Here is a 23,009-nt window from a genome sequence, read left to right on the forward strand (position 1 = left end):
TTTTATTTTCGATTGGATGGAGTTGAAATTGATTGGACGCCAATCACCGTCATTGATTTAAAGGGTTAACAATGACTTAACATAGAATTTAACATTAAAATTCCAACGTAACAATACATCAATCTATTTATAGTTTCTAAATTTCCTCTACAAAAGTCTTCTATTTAATTCTAAATACACAAAATCATCTTAATAAAACAATTTGGGATTCTAGTGGTTAGTAAGCAGACCTTAACTTTATATTGAAAGGGGTGTTTTTCTATAAAAAAATCCGACTGCTTAAAAAAAAGCATAAAATGTCATGTATATTTCTTAAATATTCTTTAAAAGAAAACAATTAAGCTTAAAGAAAAGAAAATTGCAGTACATATTTTGGGTTGCCAGTCCCAAATCCAAATAATGCGCTGCCCTTGAGCAAGGCACCCCCAAAAAACACAACCAGCTGTTTTTACCCGGATATAATTCCCCTTTAAATTGTAATTATGATAATTATGAGAATAAAGAGTGTCATTTATTGGCCAGATTTCCCGCCAGCGGGTTTTCGGTTTCATGAAACGCGTCGTTGTTTACATCAAATAAAATCATATTTACGGAAAAGCGTGACCTTAAAAAGCAATTTAGCGTGACGCTTATTCATCACGAGTTGCTACTAACCCATGGGAGGTTCATCGTGGTGGTGGTGGTGGTGCTGCGGCACCCCGCGGCCGTAGTGGTGCTTGAGCAGCGCGCTCATCATCTCGGGGCTCATCTCCGCCTCCCTGCGTAGCGACACATTCGGCGCCACCATCTTATCGTAAGGGTACAGGTAGTAACTATAAAAGAAAGAGAAAAAAAACACCCACATAAAAACCATGTAAATTGATTTCATTAAATCCATTTGTTCATAATTGACTTTTTTGAGCCTGAATGTGGCCGACAGCACTTAAAAAAGCAAAAGTTCTCTTAAAAATCTCACAAGTGATGACTTTACAAGGGAGGATATGAAATAAAACACCCGAATTAAAAGCCACGCGCACCCGTAAAATAAAAAAAACATGGCGTGGCTGAATATGGAGCTCGGGCTTATCTTCTGTTTACACGGACTCCGCCTAAACAGACCTTGGGCTTATCGCAAATGTCCAGGTGGCGCTATCTGCTTCTTTGCTAGGGGAGAACCCCCCCCCCCCTTCACTATCATAAACATCAAAGACCCCCCCTCTAGACAGTAGAAAGTAGGTTAAAAAAAACAGGTTGGCTTGAATAATACACGCCGGCTAGTTGACAAGTGTGCTGCTAATAGAAATGGAACGTGACACTAAGTCAGACATGGGCAAACTATGGCTGGTGGGCCACATACCAATAGGCTTTTTAATCTGGCCCACCAACATAGTGTAAATGTTTTTTGTTAATTTATTTCTATATTTTGATTATTATATTATTATATATATATATATATATATATATATATATATATATATATATATATATATATATATATATATATATATATATATATATATATATATATATATATATATATATATATATATATATATATATATATATATATATATATATATATATATATATATATATATATATATATATATATATATATATATATATATATATATATATATATATATATATATATATGTATATATATATATATATATATATATATATTAATTTTCATTTATTTATTTATTTGTATTATTATAAATAAAAAAATATTTATTTATAAGTATTAGATTTTTTTTTAAATTTATTTATTTGTTTAAAAAAATTAAATATATCTAAAATGGTCCAGCCCACATCAAATCAGGTTGACGTTAGTGCAATTAAAAAAAACATCTATATATCCCGATAAAGTTCATCTTTAAGCTGGTCTGGGTGTCAAATTCATTGAAAAACACATTTTGCCGACTATATGAGAACTAGTTTTGATTTGGACTTTCGCTTCAGTTATCAAAGAGCAGATCAAAAGCATTTTTTTTCCTCTACACGCCCAAGTACGACATCAAAAGCCATTCCCGAGGACCGTATATGAAATGTGTGCCATTCAGGTGACATACATATGTTCATGTTGAGGTTGTAGTACCTGGGGTGGGCCAGCACGGGGTGCCCCGGCTCCTCTTTGATGTCCGGGAAAAGATGATTGTACAACAAGGTCCGAGAATTCTTGGCCTGTGGAGCAAAAAAGGAAAACGTGCCATTTGGAATGAGGGAACCAATAGAAAAGCTTCTTAGACGTACGCCAGCGTCGGCTGGAAAGCAGAAGCTAATCTAATAGCGCTAATATATGACGTCGGTGGATGTGGATGAGAAATCACCTGCAGAATTACAGGCATCCGTATGTGTGTGTATGTTGGAAAAAAATTGAGAGATACCGTATTTTCTCGCATATAAACCGTATTTGTTGCTAAATGAATTGATTGTACGGCTTATATGCGCATAAATTAGACTTGATATGCACAAAATGTCATAATGAAAGATAATTAGATTAGATTAGAATTGATTTCATCCCGTATTTGGGATTTTTTGGTTGTAGTAGCAAGACAGACATAAAGACACATGAGACATTGTAGAACTAGTTCAAAAAACTGGAGCCACACAAAAGAAGGCCACAAGGAGGCGATCTATGGCAGACTGAGAATGAGTGTGGCTAATATGGACAAAATAAAGAAAATATAAGCACTTAATAAAATTTAATTGGATGTATATGAATGAAATTCAAGAAAAAAATAAACTGCATGTTGCTTAAAACGGGAAAAAACTTGCATATTTGTGCCTCCCATTGCAGCACTTCTTGGTTGTACAGGTCACATGACTTCCTATTTTAATTTGTCTCCGCCCCTTTGGAATGTGCAATCCAGAACTGATGATTTTTCTTAAGATTCTCCCTTCAAAGTAAAACATTTGTACTCCCTAGTAAAAATATGAATATGTAAGTGAAAATTGTGACTTAGGGGAGGCTTATATGCGAGAAATTGTCAAATTCTATGGTTTTAAGGCCATTTTAATGGTGTGGCCAATACACAGAGGCGGCTTATATGCCAGAAAATACGGTATATCATAATAAAGAATGTGTGCAGCTGTGTTATTGCACGTGTTTGCTTCCTGACAAATCGCAAAATGACTCGTGTGCTAGTCGATACAGTGAGCTGACCCGCGTGTACGCCAGGGCGCCGGAGCAAGCCCAGTTGATGGATGAGAGATCGCAAAGCGTGGACTGACCTTCCCGGTGGGCTCGGCTTCGGCCAACTTGCCGCCGGGGGAGCAGAGGTCCGCCGAGGCTTTGTTGCCGGCCTGCTTTTCCGGGTCCTCGTCCCCCGCCGTCGCCTTCTGGAAGACAAAAAGGACGTGTCAAGGTCGAGTCAAATTCATGTCTATATACATATATATGTATGTATGTGTGTGTATATACCGTATTTTCACGACTATAAGGCGCACTTAAAAGTCTTAAATTTTTTTTCCAAAATAGACAGTGCGCCTTATAATACAGTGCGCCTTATATATGGAAAAATGTCATTCATTGAGGGTGCGCCTTATAGTCGTGAAAATACGGTACATATATATGTATGTATATGTATAAACATATATATGTATTTATGTGATGTATGTGTATATACATATATATGTATGTAAGTATATGTGTATATATATATATATACATATACATATACATATACATATACATATACATATACATATACATATACATATACATATACATATACATATACATACATATACATATACATATACATACATATACATATACATACATATACATACATATACATACATATACATGCATATACACGCATATACATGCATATACATACATATACATACATATACATACATATACATACATATACATACATATACATGCATATACATACATATACATACATATACATATATACACATACATACACATACATTCATATATATACACATATATATGTTTACACTAGTCAAAACAACTGCATAAAAACGAGCATAAAAGTTCCACAAAAAAATCACAATAAATTCATCACATTAGATTATTTATGCAGATTCCTTTTGAAAATCAAAATATGAATTATTTTGTGCTACACAACAGATTTACCCCCCATAAAATGTAACTAAAAACCTCTTATACATTGGCTAGGTTTCTTCAAATAAATACAAAAAGTGCTATTAATACGTTGGAGGTATCAAAAATATGTTGCAAAAAATACCACATCAACCCCCTTTTGAAATGGAGAGTACAAATGGCGTCCGGGAGATGCAAAAAACAACGCCACCGAAAAAGCGCGGCTCGTCTAGCGGGGGTGACGGAGGCCTGCCGAGGAAGCTCCATGAATAAAAGAGGAGCAAAGTCGGCGAGTGGGTTGCCATTACGCGCTGGCGTGCGGGTGATTCATGGCCAGGCGGGCTACCACGCAGCTGGGAGTCTCTTTCGGCGTGAGCGTGTGCTGCTCTACATTATATATATATTATATAGTACTACTATATACATGTCTACGGGTGCTCCCGGATCTTTATGATTCATGATATCTGTTTTGGAAGCCAGCGGCGTGCGTGTGCGTACGTGCTTGGTAAATGCGAGGCGGCGAAACCAGGCCAGTGAGAGGGATGGCGTGATCGGAAATCGCCAATTTTAGATGATGGGAAGGGTGGAAAAAAAGCGGGTTTTTAAAATGCCTGGTTTGGATTTTTAATGAGGGTGGACCAGAGGGGGAGTGGTTTACTTATGTAGGTCGTGTCGGCCTGATAGTTTTGGGTTAGAATCCGGGTTAGTGCACCTATGCGGAGTTTGTGTGGGTTTTCTTTGGGTACTCCAGGTTACCTCTCACATTAAAAAAACTTGAATGGTAGGTTGATTGGACACTCTAAATTACCCCTGGCTAGGAGTGTGAGTAGTTGTGTGTTGTTGGGCTATGGCAGGAATGGGCAAACTACGGCCCGCGGGCCACATATGGCCCAGTTAGGCTTTTTAATCCGGCCCGCCGACGTTGTCCAAATTTTTTTTTCAAGATGGCGCCATCACTCGGAAGCCAGTGGCAGTTTGTCTGTCCACTTTTATTTGTTTTTGGTGTTTTACAGCCCTTCTATCTTTTTTTTAATGATATTTTAATATTTCTTAATACTTTTGACTTGACTTTGTACTTTTGACTTTAATGATGATTAATGAGTATATTAATACTTTAGTCCTTTTTTCTCTTTATGTTTCATATGTACTGTTAACGGATGCACTTTTTTATATGTATCGCATTTTATGCTGACCCCGCCCATCTGTCACATTTTTAAAGTCAATGTGGAGTCAGGTTGGGCTCCAGCACCCCCTGCAAACCTTGTGAGGACTAGCAATAGACGTATAATGAATTTGAGAGGCAGAGTCCCACGGGTTGTCGCTATTAGCTCTGAAAACAAGCCCTAAATGAGTGTGACAAGCAGGTAAAGCAGCCACCTGACACGCGGCTGGATAATCCGCCTTTGTTTAGCAGATTATGCCAACGGTGCGGGGATTACGCCTTCTCAATAGCTCCTTTATTATTTCATACTTTGTTCATTAGCAGGGGGAGGATTAAAAGTATCCCAAGTGGGATGAGATGCACATTTTGGGGGGATTTTAGGAGCGCTGCCAACAGTCCAAAAAATAATTAATAAATCATATTTTGTCGTGTGTCATAAGAATTGTCATAAAAAAATCATATTGCGTCGTGCGTCAATAAGAAAAGTAAAAAAAAATCATATTCTGTTAATTAATAAGAATTGCCATTTTTAAAAATTATATTCTGTTAATGAATAAGAATTGCCATTTTTAAAAATTATATTCTGTTAATGAATAAGAATTGTCATTTAAAAAAATATTCCATTAATAAGAATTGTCATAAAAAAATATTCCATAAATAAGAATTGTAATAAAAATAATATTCCGTTAATTCATAAGAATTGTCATTTAAAAAAAATCCATTAATAAGAATTGTAATAAAAAATAATATTCCGTTAATTAACAAGAATTGTCATTTTAAAAAATCCATTAATAAGAATTGTAATAAAAAATAATATTCCATTAATTAATAAGGTCATTTTTAAAAAATCATATTCCGTTAATTAATAAGAATTGTCATAAAAAAATCACATTCCGTTAATTAATACGAATTATCATTTAAAAGAAATCATATTCTGTTAATTAAATCATTTAAAAAATATTCCATTAATTAATAAGAATTGTCATTTTAAAAAAATCATATTCCGCTAATTAATAAGAATTGTCATTTTAAAAAAATCATATTCCGCTAATTAATAAGAATTGTCATTTTAAACAAATCATATTCCGTTACTTAATAAAATTACCATCTATTTTTCTGCATATAGTTCACAATGTCCAACATTTATGTCTGAAATGAAAGAAGAGTCTCCTCCCGGCCATATTTGATCATGGCTCACTAACGAGCGGCTTGTCGGGATAGCCGCGTGTTTACAAAGACTCACATGAATAAGCGTGTGTTTGCACATGTAACAGCCCCAAGGCATAAGCACAGACAGGTGTGTGTATATACGTGTGTGTGTGTGTGTTGCTAAACTGAAAGGGGCTCGTCTGTTTACGCCGCTTTTTGATTGGCTGGATTTTTTCCCTTTTCTTCACTACTGCAGTGGTAGACTAGAGAGAGAAAAAAAATGGGGGGGGAGTGGAGGGCGTCTTGTCCAGATACTGACGGAAAAGCCACGGGAAAGCCACTGCAGTGCAGAATGTGTGGGTAGGCGACCAAAAGCACGAGGGTCCAATTCTGCATGGTTTGGTTTAAAAAGATATGTGAGGTTTATTGGTAGGTAATAAAATAAATAAGAGAGGTCAGGAGGGTTATCAATAGGTCGTGGGTAATCAATACTAATCAGTATTAGTTTTTTAACGATGGATTAAGTGATTTTTTTTGTAAAAAGGACACTTTGCTACTGTGAAAAATGTTTACTAATCTGCCAATGGTGAACATGTCTGTGGTTAAATATATATATTGGCCCACTTTTGCCCTGATTATTTTTAAATATAATATTGTCTGTCTACCATATGCACACATGGCTTAATGAGCGTGTTGGCGCACCTCAACGGCAGCCGGGTGGGTGGGCCGCACATGGCTCTTTCACTCGCCCTTGTTTTTTTTAATTTATTTTTCATTAACAAACACCATGTTGTCCTAATCTGTGGTAATGAAGCACTCTTATGTGAGCTGCTCACAGACATGCAGGGGGGGAGCCGCAATACGGCACCCCTCCCGGCGCATTATTCTGGTACACACACACACACACACAAAGTCCATCCCAGTGTGAGGCCGAAGCTCGCCTTGTGACAATGTGGATTAGCATTCCGCACACTCGTTCATCTGAACTCTGCCCCGTTTCTTCCTAATCACCGGGAGTCTGCTTGCCTACTACTACTACACACACAAACACACTATGTACTACACAAGGGTGTAAAATTTAGTTAGCATAACATACGCTGGCAGCTACCATAGCATACAAACGCTGGCGGATTGCATAACATACGCTAGTGGCTAGCATAAAGTAGGCACACTAGTGGATAGCATAACATATGCACGTTATCAGTTAGCACAACATATGCACGCTAGTGAATAGCATAACATGGCCACGTTAGTGGATAGCATAACATAGGCATGTTAGCGGATAGCCTAACATAGGCATGCTAGAGGCTAGCATAACATAGGCACGCTAGAGGTTAGCATAACATAGGCACGGTAAAGGCTAGCATAGCATAGGCATGTTAGCGGATAGCCTAACATAGGCAAGCCAACGGCTAGCATAAGATAGGCATGCTAGCGGCTAGCATAACATAGACACGCCAGCGACTAGCATAACATAGGCATGCTAGTGGATAGCATAACATAGGCATGCCAGCGGATAGCATAACATAGACACGCCAGCGACTAGCATAATATAAGCACGCTAGCAGCTAGCATAAGATAAGTGTGCCAGTGGCTAGCATACCATATGCATGCCAGCGGCTAGCATAACATACGCAAGCTAGAGGCTAGCATAACATACGCTAGCTTAGTGTCATGCTAGCACCCTATTGAACGAGGCGTCCAATATATTGACAAAAAAAGGAAATTTAACGGCACCTGTGTGAAAAAAAAATCTAATAAAATGCAGTTTAATCTTGTACGTATAGCATGAGTGAGCTAACAAGCGGAACAACCCACTAACGGCCCAGATCCGACCCCCCGGAGCCCACGTCGTAACAGCGAGAGGCAGCAGATGAAAGAAAACATACTGCTCTAGACAGACTGACTGACTGACTGACTGGGCCGACTGTCAACACTATGGGTGACCCATTTCCGCAGCCCGGGCATATTCCCCAGACCGTTAGCGCACTCACGTGACGCCTCGCTAGCGGACGACGTTATTGGAGCAGAAAGACGTACGTTTAGCGCGGAGGCTAACTAATAAACGACCACGATACGACAACGAAAACAAGCATAAAAAAGAATGAGATCCTATTGACCTTCATTTTTGTACACGTCACTACAAAATACACTGTATACATAACAGATGGGGGGAAAAAGTGCGGGTGTACAAAGAGCGGCGCCATGTCGGTCAATCATAAAATGAATGGTGCTAACGAGCGGTCGCAACGACGTACTTTAATTGTGGAGTTCAAACAATGATTAAGTAGCTGTTTAGATAAAGCTTTTTATGGTGTGGTGAATGTGTGGGTGCACGTGTCGTCCATGTTGGTGTGTACGCGGGTAAAAAGGAAAAAATACTTCCAATATCTTATCGGAAGACTGATAAATAAGGAACAGGGTCTTAGCTTTGAACTTTCATCTCAGGGACATTGCCGTAAATTGTAGCGGATTTGTCTAGCTAGCGGGTGGGTGGTTAGCGTTGAAGGTCCTCTGGGAATTGCAACCAAAAAGAAGAAAAAACATGCAAAAATCTATGTTTTGAATCCAAAAAAGTGTCAAAGAGTGCAACTGTAAATTCCACACGGGTGTACCGAGCTGGATTCGAACCCAGGACCCGAGCTGTGAGTCCGATCCAGTTGATGTAATTTTTTTGGATTGAAAACAAAGATTTTTGCGTGTTTTTCTTATTTTTTGCTGCAATTTCCAGATCACTCGGTATGTTATGCTAACTCTGGCGTTCCTATGTTATGCTAGCCTCTAGTGTGCCTATGTTAGGCTATCCACTAGCGTGCCTATATTAGGCTATCTGCTAATATTCCTATGTTATGCTATAGAGTGCCTCACAGCTCAGGGGTTCTGGGTTCGAATCCAGGTCAGTCCAGCCGAGTGGGATTTGAATGTTGCCCCGCCTCTGGTCTGAAGTCAGCTAGGATGGGCTCCAACACCCCTGCGAACCTTTTGAGGATTAAGCACTTCAGAAAATGAATGAATGAATTGATTTATGAGACACAAGGCGAAGCAATGTCTTGTTGCTAGCTTGTTGCTAGGCAAGATTAGCTCCAAAATGTCCAAAATCCGAATAAAAGAGCAAAACTAACTAAAATAGCCACTTGGAAACAAAATGGCTTTCCATTTTAAACGAGTACATTTTATATTACTCAGAAAAAAGAGCTAACCATGCCAATGCCGGATCTCCCTTGTCGCCCTTTGGGCCCAATCACGCGCTTTGCCATTCGTCAGACAATGTTCTAATTTGTCTTTTTCTCAGAAGGAGGAAGTGGTCTCTCTTATTTGGGTGCGCTGTTGCTGGAAGAGTGGCCCACAGAGACGTGCTCACGCCCTGTCTGCTTCCACCACATCCTGCCGCAGTCTGTCAGGCCCTGCCAGACGACGGCGGCAACGGCGGCGGCGTACTGTCCAAACACACTTCCTGTCTAGCGGTACACACGCCAGAGCCTTCAAACTTGTTGTGCAAGTACAAAGTTTTTTTTTTAAATAGCATAACGCTACTGCTAAGCAACATTCTTCGCATCTTTTGCTATTAAAAATACATGACAAACCCGTAACCCATCAATCAAACTTTAAAACAACAACAGTCTGTTTATATTCATTTGGGAGAGGGTGCTAGAGCTTATTCAACTCCTGGCACGAGCCAGGCCACACCCTAAATCGGTTTAGCCAATCACAGGACGACAAAAAAACAATCAGTTATAACTATGAACAATTTAGCATCCAATTAGCCTAGCATACATTTTTTTGGGGATGTCATAGTATAGCAAAGTACCCAGAAAAAACCCACAAAAGAAAATACAAACTCCACACAGCTAGGACCAAACTGGAATTTAACCCCCGACCCCCAAACTGCGAGCCTGACACGCTCAGCACTCCTTCACCGTCCCACCAAGAAAACCCCAACAAATTCCGGCGATACATCGTAAATTTTGCACCAATTGCTAAAACGTCACCCCGTGACCGTCCGCCATTTTACAAGCTGCCCCGGTGCACTTCCGCAGGTTAAAGTGCCCGAGTTATAAACATAACGGTGTACAATATTTCGCTCCTCTCGGCTTTACTGCGTCTTCGCCTTTTATTTTGCGATGATCCGGCGCATTAAAATGGCCAAAATATATACGTACCGTCTGGATCAATTTTTTCTATTCATCTGCCGCCGAATCCCTGGCGACGACGGGGGGTCGGCGGCGCCTCGCATCGATGTTCTACGCGAGGGGAGTCTTAATAACGTCAGCTCATGAATGGACAAATTGCCTTAGAACACACACACACACACACACACACACACATACACATGCATTGTACACTGCAAATAAATGGACTCAAAGCTCTGGGACACTAGTTGTACCTCTACTTATGAAATGAATTGGTTCCACAACATTTTATGTAAGTAAAGCAGTACTTTATATGTAAATTCGGTGCTCGGACTTTTGGTCGCCGGTCAAATGGTGACAGAAAGTTTACTGTTGAAAAACAGCTCTCAAAATTATATTCATGAGACAGAGTTTAATATCTAAGTACTGTTTAAAATCTAAGTACTGTTTCATATCTATGTACTGTTTAATATCTATGTACTGTTTAGTATCTAAGTACTGTTTAATTTCTAAGTACTGTTTAATATCTAAGTACTGTTTAATATCTAAGTACTGTTTAGTATCTAAGTACTATTTAATATCTAAGTACTGTTTAATATCTAAGTACTGTTGAAAACAGTATATTTAGATATTAAACTCTCATGAATGTAATTTTGAGATCTGGTTTAAACAGTACTTAGATATTAAACAGTACTTAGATGTTAAACAGTACTTAGATGTTAAACAGTACTTAGATGTTAAACAGTACTTCGATATTAAACAGTACTTCGATATTAAGCACTACTCAAATATTAAACATGCTGAAAAATAAACTCTTTCAATTCCAATCCCTGTTATTTTCATATCATTTAATATGAATTTATTGGCCAATCCAAGATGGCCGGCCTGCTCTTCCCACTATGATTCGACCGGACGCCTGCCCCATCGTCAACGGCACTGAAACATGACAAACGGGAAGTCTCGCCGTGCAGCTGCAGGATGATCCGACTTGGCCGTAACTATTAATTACGCCATTAGTGATAATTACCATAATTACATGTACTGGAAATGATGCGTGTCTAGACTGCAGATGCAACCACGTGAATGTTTGTCATTCCTGCGACAAACACCAAACATTCTCTTATTTATTTATTATTATTTTTTTTACATAGTGCACGCATGTATCATCATAGCGCTACTAGCCAGACGACATTCAAATTTTTTTAAACAGTGTACAATGACAAACAATGAGCTCATAAAAGGACCCAAAACCAACAAGGAGCCTGGAAATCCCTTCAAAATAAAAGTATCCAAAATTTACAGTGACCTAGATTTTTTTTTTTACTTGAATTTGGACTTTGCGCATTTTGAGACAAGGCTTTTTAGCGTTGAAAAAAAAGGCAAATGTATTTCAGTTAAAAATAGAGTAAAAAAGAGCAGACTTTCATCCATTATACATGGCGGGCGGGGCTTGTTTGAAGCCTCCATTTCTGCATGTCTCTTTGCGTGGCCATTTTTGCTTTGCTAGCCACCGTCAACCCCCGCAACCCCTCCCTTCCTTCTCTCAGCGCAGACCACCCGGCACCCCTCGGGCATCCCCGTCGTCTCGGTCACACGCACACGGGCAGATTTTTGGTGGCGCAAAAACATTTTTTTAGCTTCTATAAAGAGCCAAGGGAGCTCCTCAAATCACTTGGTTTCAATTTGTAGAAAAATGTGATTAAGGAACGTTTTTAATCGGAATGAAGTCACAATATTACAGTAACTATGTCAAAAATTTGAATAGAAGTATGCAACATTAAAGCTATAAGAGGGTAAAAACTTTTTGGGGGGATTAATTATACAAGATTTGGTATAAGAAGAAAATATGCTTAAATATTTGTTTTTGATAAATAAAAATATGGTATTAAGAGATCAATTGAGCACTCCTCATTGCAATTTTAGTCACTTTTTATGCTTTCTTTGTCCGACAACTACACTTTCAGCTTGACATATTTGAAATTTTAGTAAAGTTATGAAATACAAAGAGTTACATTTCATAAGCCAAAGTTAGAATCAATAAAAATACCTCAAACTATAATTTTCTGAAATCAATCGATGATGAGTCGGCATTTTCCGTGAGAAGAAATCAAAGTCATTACAAAGAAAAATGAATTTTACCTCGAAAAATGAAATTAGACTGAATTCCTAGTCAAATAAAATAATTTAATTTGAGAAGAATTGACTGAAAAAAGACGTTTTCTAAGCCATAATCAGCTAATAAAAATGGGGAGAATCCAACATGAAATGTCACTTCCTGTCAGTGTGCCTGCCTATTGAGGGAAGCCAAGTCAAAACAAAAGATAAACCTATTGGAACGCGGCCCGCTGGTAACATAGATTGGACCCACTGTGTGAGTCACTTGCTGGGATTTCATCAAAAAGTGACTCAAATGCACCTGGGCTGAAAAAAACTGAGTGGGAAAACCACCAAATTAGGTCCCGTCTGTCCGTCAATGGAAGACGAGACCGCAAAGTGACAGGAAGTCAGGCACTTTTTTTGGGGGGGGGGGGGTTGCCGCGGGGTGTGTCTACTCGGCCGGCTGCTTATCTTTGTAAATGAGTGTGTGTGTGAGTGTGTGTGTCATGTCCTTATCACGCTGAGGTCAGCGTCTGGTCTGGCGTCCTTCCTACCGGCCAATGACGAAGCATTCGGGGACGGACGGGGAAGTGATTCATTCCGAAAGATTGGACGGCCTTGACGGATGGAAAACGTCCCAAGTTACAAATTAGCTTTTGGATGGGAGAGGGTGCTTTAAAATGGCCGCCACAGAGAAGAGAGAAAGTATTTTTTATTTGGTTGTGAATGATTGGGTTTCTGTATTTTATATTGATTAAATTATTTGTTGTTTTTTGTTTTGTGGGTTTTTTTTGCAAAAAAACCCAAACAAGCGCAGAAAAAAATATAAATTCCATTTCTACAATACAAATGTGCTACAATTTAGCTTTCAGACAGAAAACACCCCTTGGACCGGATTGGACCCTCAAACGGCCCACACCTGGCCCTCCGCCCCTATGTTTGACAACACTGTTTTTGCCATTTATAGGCATGAAACCTCCAAAAACCTAATTTCGACCAATTTTGAGAACTAAACTCACCACCAAAAGATATCACATATGCCTCCGGGCAAACATTTTGCTGACTTTCCAAGAAAGAGATGATCAAAACTAAAAGAAAAAACAATACAGGCGGAAAAAAATGGCCGCTCGACTCGACGGCAAATAAATGACGAGAATAAACGGGGCAACGGGGATTCCCATTACGGCGAGGCCTGACAATTCCTCGTTGTTTGTATGTAGCATGCATAATGGATGAGCTGGGCGGCCGCGTTCCACGTCTCGACGGGACCGCCGACACGCCTTTGATATCCGCCATTCTCGTCTTCCCCATCTGCCGGGATGAAATATTAGAGAGGGGACTTGAGCTCGGGACTTCCTGTGGAACCAGAGTACCAGAGTCCGTCTTCATTAATCAGAGGGGGAAAAGGCCTTTCAAATGTAAACGCACTTTTGGAGTCTCCCACGGAGACCGGACGGTTACCAATGGATTGGTCGCCTCCTTTGGATGGACCGGACGCGGGCTACAAATGTGTTGGCGCTTTTTGTTTTGGCTTCTGGAAAGACTTTCTTTGAACGAGTTGCCAAAAACAATCTCATTCTGGAAGACGGGGGCCGATGGGAGAATTGTTTCCTCGAATCCGATTGGACGGGAAATTGCCAAGAAGTGGGGGGTGGTAAAGGGGGTCCGATCTTGGAAAAAGATGGGCTTCATAAGCTTTTGAGAGTCCTTAAGGGGGACATTTGTTTAACTCGATGGTAGTGCTGGACGTGGAATTCATTTGAAGGGAAATTAAATAACGCTTTATGTTGTACTAAGCAAAATGAGGTGGCGGGAAAAAGTAGCTAGTGGAAGGTACCAACTGTCACAGGGGGGGTAACAGTAAGAAAGCAGGTAAAAGAAATAATATAAAATAACGCTTTATGTTGTACTATGTAAAATGAGGTGGCTGGAAAAAGTAACTAGTTAACAAAGGAAGAAAAAGTGGCAAAAATAAATGATAATAAAATAATGCTTTATATTGTACTATGCAAAATGTGGAGCAGCTAGTGGACTGAACCAACTGTCACAGGGAGGGGTAACAGTAAAAAATATTGTAAAACAAAAGAAAAGAAAAAGAGAATAACTGTGTTGTACTAAGTAAAATGAGGTAACAGGAAAAAGCAGCTAGCAAAGGGACTAAAAGTCACAGGAAGTTAACAGTTAGAAAGATTGTTAAAAAAATGAAAATAAAATAAGTGTTGTACTATGTAAAAGGAGGTGGCAGGGAAAAAGCAGCTAGCGGAAGGAACCATCTGTCAGGGGGGGTGGGCTAACAGTAAGAAAGCAAAGTCAAAACATAAAATAAAACAACACTTTATGTTGAGGTGGCAGCTAGCTAACACTGGAATAAAGTGTGTAAAAAACACTATGTTGTACTACGCAAAATATTTAAAAAACTATGTTCTAAAAAAAGCAGCTGGCGGAAGGAACCACCTGTCACAGGAAGCCAACAGTAAGAAAGCTTGTCTGGAGCTAATTGTTTACATTTGAATCTTTCTACCACCCAAATATTTAATTGTCAAATCTACAAACACACTTGACCCAGATATACAAATGTGTGAAGTTGATATGGCTAATTGCTAGCCAGGCTAGCTCAATTGAAGTCAATGACTGCTACTGAAGACTGAGTCAGAAATGGTACGATCCAAATAAATTCAATGGGATTTTTTTCAAGTATTTGGAACGTTTTAGTCACATTTTTTACTCTATTTCTTTAAAATGCCATGACACGTCGACACATATATATTTAAAAAGTACTCCACATACATGAGAATTGAACTGGTCCGAGTTGGGGCACGGCCAAGGAACGCAGGGTTATTTTAAAAGGCCGGAATATATTTGGCCGCGTTTGTTTAGTCTGCGGCGTTCCGTCTGAGCTCCGTCTGAGCGAACTCACGCACGCCGCGGGCGAGCTCCAGACACAAAGCCTCGACCGACATTGCGGCCTTCCTCTTTTCCGGGCGAGCTAAACCGCCATGGCGGCGTGCTTTAAATACGAAGGGGGGGTTTTGCTTCCCGGCCCGATTGTGGGTCGGTGCGTAACTAATGCCAGGGTGGCCAAAAACCAAGGCCAAAACTGGTCAAAGCGGCCAATTTGGCGGCGTTCCAGCGGCGCTGCCGCCACGCCGGTTGCCAATGACCTGATAGCGAGCGACATTCCGGAAAAAAAAAAGACCCCCGCCCACGCCGAGGCCAACTTTGCGAAAACAACTATCCGATTCTAACTAACTGTGATTGCCCTTCTTAAAGAGACATTTTGGTGAAAAATAACAGGCAAATGGAATGAATGATGGCTTTTGTTTTAGTTGAAAACTATTTTTTTCTTTAAAATGTTTTTTGTGTATTGCTTGGAATTCATTTTAGGAGAAAGATTGATGTTCAGTATTCCCTCATTTATTGTGAATTCACTTCTTGGAGATTTTTTCTGCTGTTAATTATTTTTTATTATTTTTTTTGGAAGTTCTTGGCCATTTTTTCTGATATTAATTATTTTTGATTGTTTTTTTAAGTTCTTGGTCATTTGTTCTGCTATGAATTATTATTGTTTTTAAGTTTTTAGCATTTTTTTCTGCAATGAATAATTTTGTTATGATTTTTTAAAGTTCTTCGCGATTTTTTCGGCTAGGAATTATTTTTTATCATTTTTTTGGCGATTTTTTCTGCTTTTAATTATTTTTGTTTTTTTTTAAGTTCTTGGCCATTTGTTCTGCTATATATTATTATTATTATTATTAAAAATTTTAAGTTCTTAGCGATTTTTTTCTGCTATGAATTATTTTGTTATGATTTTTTTTAAGTTCTTAGCGATTTTTTTGGCTAAGAATTATTTTTTATCATTTTTGGGCGATTTTCTCTGCTATTAATTATTTTTATAATTTTTCAGACAGTTTGTGGCGATTTTTTCTGCTATTATCTATTTTTATTTAATTTTTGAAAGTTCTTGGCGATTTTTTTTGCAAAGACAACCAATTTGACGTCCTAATATTTTGACTGAGTGAAGACGGACGGCCACGGAACAGTAGCACCGTTGACCCGATGGCGACATACCCGCCCCCCGTCCCCCGGGGTCAAGCCCCCTCCTCCCCTTCCACATGGTAGGGGGGCCCCTTTTTACAAGAGCGAGCAAACACAGGGTCGTGCTCGGCACTCCTACGCAGACTGCACCATCAAAGAAGTTGCTGTGTATTCAGGATAAATGGATAATTGGACTTTGGAAAAGGACATGAACTAACGATGTACGCCGGGTGTGTCAAACATAGGGCCGGGGGGGGCCAAAGGTGGCCCGCTAGGGAGGGATTCTAATGGACATTGTAGCTCATTTATAATGTACATACAGAATACTTTCAGTTTTTGCTTCATCAAATGTGTTCATTTTCAGCAACTTCAATTCACGTAAACCATTTTAGATATATTTAATTTTTTTTATAAATGAATTAAAAGAACTGGATTAAAAGCCCTGAATATTCATTTTTTATATAACTAAAAAAATGTTTATTTAAACTTTTTTTACATATTTTTAGATTTTACAACTAAAAACATGGAAAAAATGGGTTAAAAATAACAATTATTGATTTAAAAGGGGGAAATCAGGAAATGTAATATACATCTATACTCTTTATTTTAATTTGATCCTAAAACAGAAAGTCAGCACTCAAGATTTACTTACTCGGGCCACAAAAAATGATGCGTCGGGCCACGTTTAGCCCCCGGGCCGCCACTTTGCCACCCATGTCTTACGCAATAGCGTACTGGGTTTCCCCCTCCCCAGACACACAAACGAGCGTAACGGTCCACTTATCGGATTCTTTTGATGCTTATTTTGTTAGCGTCGGCCGATTGAAACCAATGGACTGGTGGGGGTCGTCGAGGGGGTCTACGCTGGAAATGTGTCTACCACTATTGACTTGTTTGCATATGTGGACGTTTTCTCCGAAAAACACAACTGTCCCTACAAAGGAAAACAACGGCTCCCCCTGGCCATGGGGTGGGGGGTTCTTACGCTGAATTGATCCACGTGGGCGACAGCTGAAATGTCGGAGTGAGGACGTCAAAGCGCAGAAATAGAGCAAGGGGGTGGGGGGGGGGGGTGAAGAATGATTAGCACGAGGGCTTCAATCCAATTAGACGGATGACGGTAAGCCAGAGCCGCCAATAGGCAGACGGCTAGTCGGTTAGCGAGCTAGCTCTATTTATATTGGCTAGCGAGCTAGCGTAGCTGCGTCACTGCAGCAATGAAGTCAGAGAAATGCAGCTGTCGGACGTCTGTGTGTGCCGCAGACAGGGGGGGGGGGGGGGGGGGGGTGTTAGACCGCCGTGGAGGAGGGTGGGGTGGCCTTGGGGGTGCCGGGGTCAGACAACAGAGCGGGCCGTTCTCTCTTGGTCTGATGACACCATCGACTGAGCCAGGGTTGTGACACGCGTCAAGTGGCGCCGCGGTGATGTCGAAAATATGGGGTCACGCCGTCTGTGGTTCAAAACAAGGCTTGCGAGGGAGACAAGATGGCAGACAATTTTGTGGGAGGACAATTTTAAATGTTAGAGGAGTTGCATTGTGGGAATGAGGGCTTTTTTTGGCAGGGTTTTGGGAGTTTTTGTCCTTAAAAGAAAAATATGTACAGAGCGATTTTAGATTTACCTTTAAAATTGTTTCATTTTGGCTAAAATAAGACGGATTATGATTTTTTTTGTTCTAAAAATATGATTCTAATGTAAAATAAATCCATTAAAGCTTTCTTTATGTATTTTCTCGCAAAAAAAAGATTAATTTATGCACTATAGCACTTTCAGATTTTTTAAATACCTTTTATTTAATAATAATCCAAACTTTCCTTCTGCATATATCTATAAAAAATAAATTTTTCATTAAAATGTGAAATTTTCTTTAAACATATTTAACACCTGAAAATATGAACTCTCCTAAAACAAGCACCTTATAAACTTTTTGGGCTACTGCACGATTAGTTTAGTGAGTTAGTTAGTCCTGCTGTGAATTCAATGAGTATTCCTGGCAGATGTCCAATCCATTTTAGCTGGAAGGGCGGCAGCCAATGAACTCTGGCCTTCAATGGCAGTCAATGAGTTGAAACAAGGGCGATTCTTGGTATATTAGCATATGTGTATGTGTGTCAGTCTATGTTTACACTGGCAACGCTGCGGGGCACAGAGTGCTGTTTGTAGCGCACGGGTTTGAAGTACATTTTCTTAAAGCAAACACCCCCCCAACAGGATACGCCAGTGAAGAAAAGTCACGAAGTTCCCTAAAAAACCCCAAAATACATCCCCAAACACCGTCTGAGTCGCTTAATCGTAAAAAAAAAGCCGCAGTGTGTGAATTGGGGCCAAAGGGAAACGAGTTACAACAACATGCCAAAGCGACCCGTCCCAAAACCCCCCTAAAAAAAGCCACTGTGTTGCCATTAGCCGCCTGGCTTAACACTAACATCCAGTGGCTGGCTTGTGGAAACTATGAGTCACCGTCAGCGCCACCGCCATCGAGGCGGCGGAGTCTGGAGGATGTTCGCTTTCAGACCCGCGGACGTCTACCACACTTCCTGTTCGGGGAAAGGCGTGCGCCGGTGCCAGAGAGAGCTTCCTTCAATAACGCCTATACCGCCATGGCTATTTGAGGGATGACTTTATACACAATTAAATGCTTAAATATATATTTTTTGGAGGATAAGGGTGGATGTAAAGCTCGGATTTTGTGAGTTTTGTACTGTACTATTGCGCTTTTTATTAGTTTTTGGACATATTCATATTTTTGGTCACTCCATGGCAGCGAATGGGTTAATAAAGAAGCCAAGACTGGCCTAAAAACAACAAAAAGTGAGCTGGGAATGGTCAGAATTTATCAGGAAGTTGCCTGGAAATCCGCCAAAACATGAGGAAGTGGTTCAAAATTTACATTAGGTGTTCAAAGTCTCACAAAAATCTTTTTTTTTTAATTTTCTGACTCTAAAAGACTAATCAAAATGCTCCAAAATGCTCATTTAGACTCTAAAACACCCACAGTTTCAATCAAAATCCTCCACAAACTGGAAACAGTCCAAAATTTACATGGTGTCCAAAATCTCATAAAAAAATCAAAATTTTCAGATTTCCTGACTCCAAAAGACCAATCAAAATGCTCCAAAATGCTCATTCCGACTCTAAAAGATCCATAAAGTTTCAATCCAAATACTCCAAAAACCACAAGCGCTCCAACATTTACACAAAGTCTCTCAAAAATCCAAATTTTCTCCAAAATCCTCCAAAAACCAGATTTTGCCAGACCAAACAAGTCGAGAAACATTTTAATTAGACACTAGCAAAACCCAAACTTGATTAGCCCAATCTTTCCAAGTCCTATCCCACTCATCAAAACACTAAAATGGCTATTACCACTACATAAAAAAACAAACAAACAAACCTCTCCAAAAAAAACACTCCACAGCGAGATGACAAGGTAGTTTCCCGAGAAGAGGTTCGCGTCGGATCATCTCCAACGGCTGTTGACCTTTATCGGTCGGGGAGAAAATGACGAATGGAGCGGCGAGACAAAAAAAAACAACAAAAAACATACGGAACATTAATCACACTCGAAGCGGACAGGTCGTCTTTCTTCTCCGTGGAGAAAAAAAATAAAGACGGCGTTACTACAGTAAATCTTTACTACCATACACAGTTTATCAGTTTTCTTTAAAAAAATAAAATAAAAAAAGTCAAAATATTAGCTAAAATGGTTCCATACAGGTCCAATTCACTTAGGTGGAGCGTATTAGCCGCACTATAAGGCGGATTTTTAATGAACGGCATATTTTAAAGTTGGTTTTATTATGAAGAGGTACGGGATTATATATCAATGATTGTATCTAGGTATGTATTTTATTTTGACAGGGTTGAGTTGAGTCGATTTAGCATCGGTCTAGCGAGCTTGGCGTATTGGCCTTTTGTTGGGCGACGTTGTCGGTGACCCCCGCGCGACCCAAATGGGGGGGGGGACAAATGATGCACTTCCCCTTCAGCTGTGGCCACATGGCCCGCCGACATCATCGGTCTGAATAGACCACCTGTCCAAGACTTCTCTCGCAAACACACACACACACGTTGAGTAGGTCAACAGTGGCTTAAGAAAACACACGGGAGGGAGTGGGGTGACGGAGTCTAGTCCACCTGATCAGCCATGTTTGTTAGCCGGCAAGCAAAATACGTCTGGCAATTCAACATTTTTTTTCTTGAATGAATTCCGATATTTGGATGAAAAGAATGTTTATGTGAACAGATGACTACTCTAAAAAATGATTTTATAGAAACTAAAACAATTGCTTGATGTCTATGGAACAGAAGTTTTTTACCAACAACACAAAAATCTGAAAAAAATACACAAAATTCTCTCATTTTCTGAACCGCTTTATCCTCACTAGAGTCACAGGGGGTGCTGGAGCCTATCCCAGCTGACTTTGGGCTAGAGGCAGCCAATCACAGAGCTCGAGAAGACAAACAATCAATCACAATCATAATTAGGGGCAATTTAGAGTGTCCAATTAGCTTAGCGTTCATGACTTTGGAACGTGGGAGGAAATCGGGAGTACCCGGAGAAAACCCACAGAACATGCAAACTCCACATAGGTGTAGCAACTCATATTTGAAATTCCTTCCATTTAAAGAAAATGGATGCCAATTTGTTACCCCATTTTTCAAAACAGCACTTTTCAACAAACGTCAATAACGCGTCCCGCAAACTGACCTGATCTGGCGTCCTCTGGATCCGGTAGTGGAACTTTTCCTTGACCTGATCCAGCAGGCGTCGGAGCTCTGCCTCGTCTGGCGAGCCCTGGTACTTCCTAGCCAGCTGCAGGTAGCAGGGCCACTTGGCCGAGTCGAATCCCCAATGGCAGGTCCTCTTGTCGGGCGACTTGTGCGAGTGCATGACGAACTTCTGCGGCGAGAACAGCAGGCGGCACTCCACGCACTGGACGCACGGCGCCTCGGGTTGCGAGTACAACCGCGGCAGGAACAGACCCTGGCACTTGCCCAGGCACTGGTGCTCCACCCGGAAGGCGCTCCCGGCTCCGGCCCGGCCCTCTTTGAGTCCTCGGCCTCCCGGCGAACGGGCGCCATTGCCGCCCAGCTCGGCGGGCGGCGCCTGACCCGGACGCAACAGCGCGTTGCAGAGTCGTTGCGCGTCGGTCAACGTGATGAGGCCGCAGGAGGGCGCATTAAAGGGCAAGATACCCAAAACCTTGAGAATATGGAGCTGATCGCCATCACAGCGCGAGCAGTAAACGTAGAGCTCGTCGCACACCGTGTTGATCTGCTGTAGCGAGAAGTCGCGCAACACCGAGTTCAACACCTGGGGCAGACACAGTCGTTTCTCGCCGCCCACCACGAAGCAGGAGATGGACTCGCCCTCCAACGGCGAATGGGTTAGCTCGGTGGAGCTGTCGCAGGGCACCAGCAGGGGGCCGCTCCCCGGGGCAGGAGGGGAGGGGGGCGGAGGGGCGCCGCCGCCGCCCTGCGAGCCGTCGTGGCTGCCGTTGTTGCCCCGCGCCGAGAATGCGGCCGGTCCCCCCAGAGAACTCTGGCTACTCAGCGTGAACTGGGCCAAAGTGTGCTTGAGTCCCGGGCTCAAGTCCAGGGCCTTGGCGGCTAGGAGTTCAGCCTCGTCCTGGGCCTGCTCCCGCTTGACCTTGGCCACCTTGTGGAAGGACTCCAGACCGCGGCGCTTGAGTTTGATTTCCGCCATCACTCGCTTCTTGATGGGCGCCGCCTCCGGGCGCTCGCGGTATGGGCGCTTGGTGGCGCCCTTGAAGGAGTTCAGGCCTTTGAAGGGGCTCTTCAAGCCGGTCTGCGTGCCGGCCATGTCGGACAGAGCGAGCGCTCGGACTTCTCGTCTGTGGTGTTGTCCTCCTTGGCTTTTTGGGGGGAGGAGTCCTGGACCAAAAAATCCAGTGGGCTCTTCTGGGATCTTTTCAAAGGGAGATGATCCGCCGGGAGACGGGCGCCTGCATGGTGGAGATTTTGCCAAGTTGCCGTGAGCTTCCTGCCGATTCAAAAAACAGGCAGCGAGAGAAAAAGTCATTAACGGGGGCGCCGTGGAATACAGATCACGAGTCACAGAGGCATATCGGAAAGAGAAAATCTTGTTTATTATTCAAATTCACAAACCTTTAAGGTTACCACTTCTTCTACTACTACTACCACTAACACTACTACTGCCACTACTACCACTACTACTACTTCTACTAATTCTATTTCTACTATTTTTACTACTACTAATACTAGTACTATAGTAGACTCTGAAATGTGATCTTAGGTGAGACTACTACTACTACTACCTTTACTACTACTATTACTACTTCTACTACTACTACTATTACTACTACTATTATTACTACTACTACTACTA

General features: G+C 41.0%; 1 protein-coding gene across 2 annotated transcripts in view; it reads right to left on the reverse strand.

The window, feature by feature from the left end:
• The window catches only part of skila (SKI-like proto-oncogene a), a 31,402-nt gene that overhangs the window by 6,360 nt on the left and 2,033 nt on the right, over positions 1-23,009 (reverse strand). The window contains exons 2-5 of one of the 2 annotated variants that reach the window (XM_077724390.1): positions 21,348-22,643; positions 3,217-3,324; positions 2,081-2,166; positions 655-812 (exon numbers count right to left, since the gene is read on the reverse strand). In XM_077724390.1, the coding sequence (XP_077580516.1) occupies positions 655-812; positions 2,081-2,166; positions 3,217-3,324; positions 21,348-22,463 (1,468 nt within the window). In that variant the 5' untranslated portion in view covers positions 22,464-22,643. The remainder of the gene's footprint in view (positions 1-654; positions 813-2,080; positions 2,167-3,216; positions 3,325-21,347; positions 22,644-23,009) is intronic. The other variant, XM_077724391.1, reaches the window with a different exon arrangement.

This window comes from Stigmatopora nigra, chromosome 9 (genome assembly GCF_051989575.1).
Source record: "Stigmatopora nigra isolate UIUO_SnigA chromosome 9, RoL_Snig_1.1, whole genome shotgun sequence".
Taxonomy (NCBI): Eukaryota; Metazoa; Chordata; class Actinopteri; order Syngnathiformes; family Syngnathidae; genus Stigmatopora; species Stigmatopora nigra.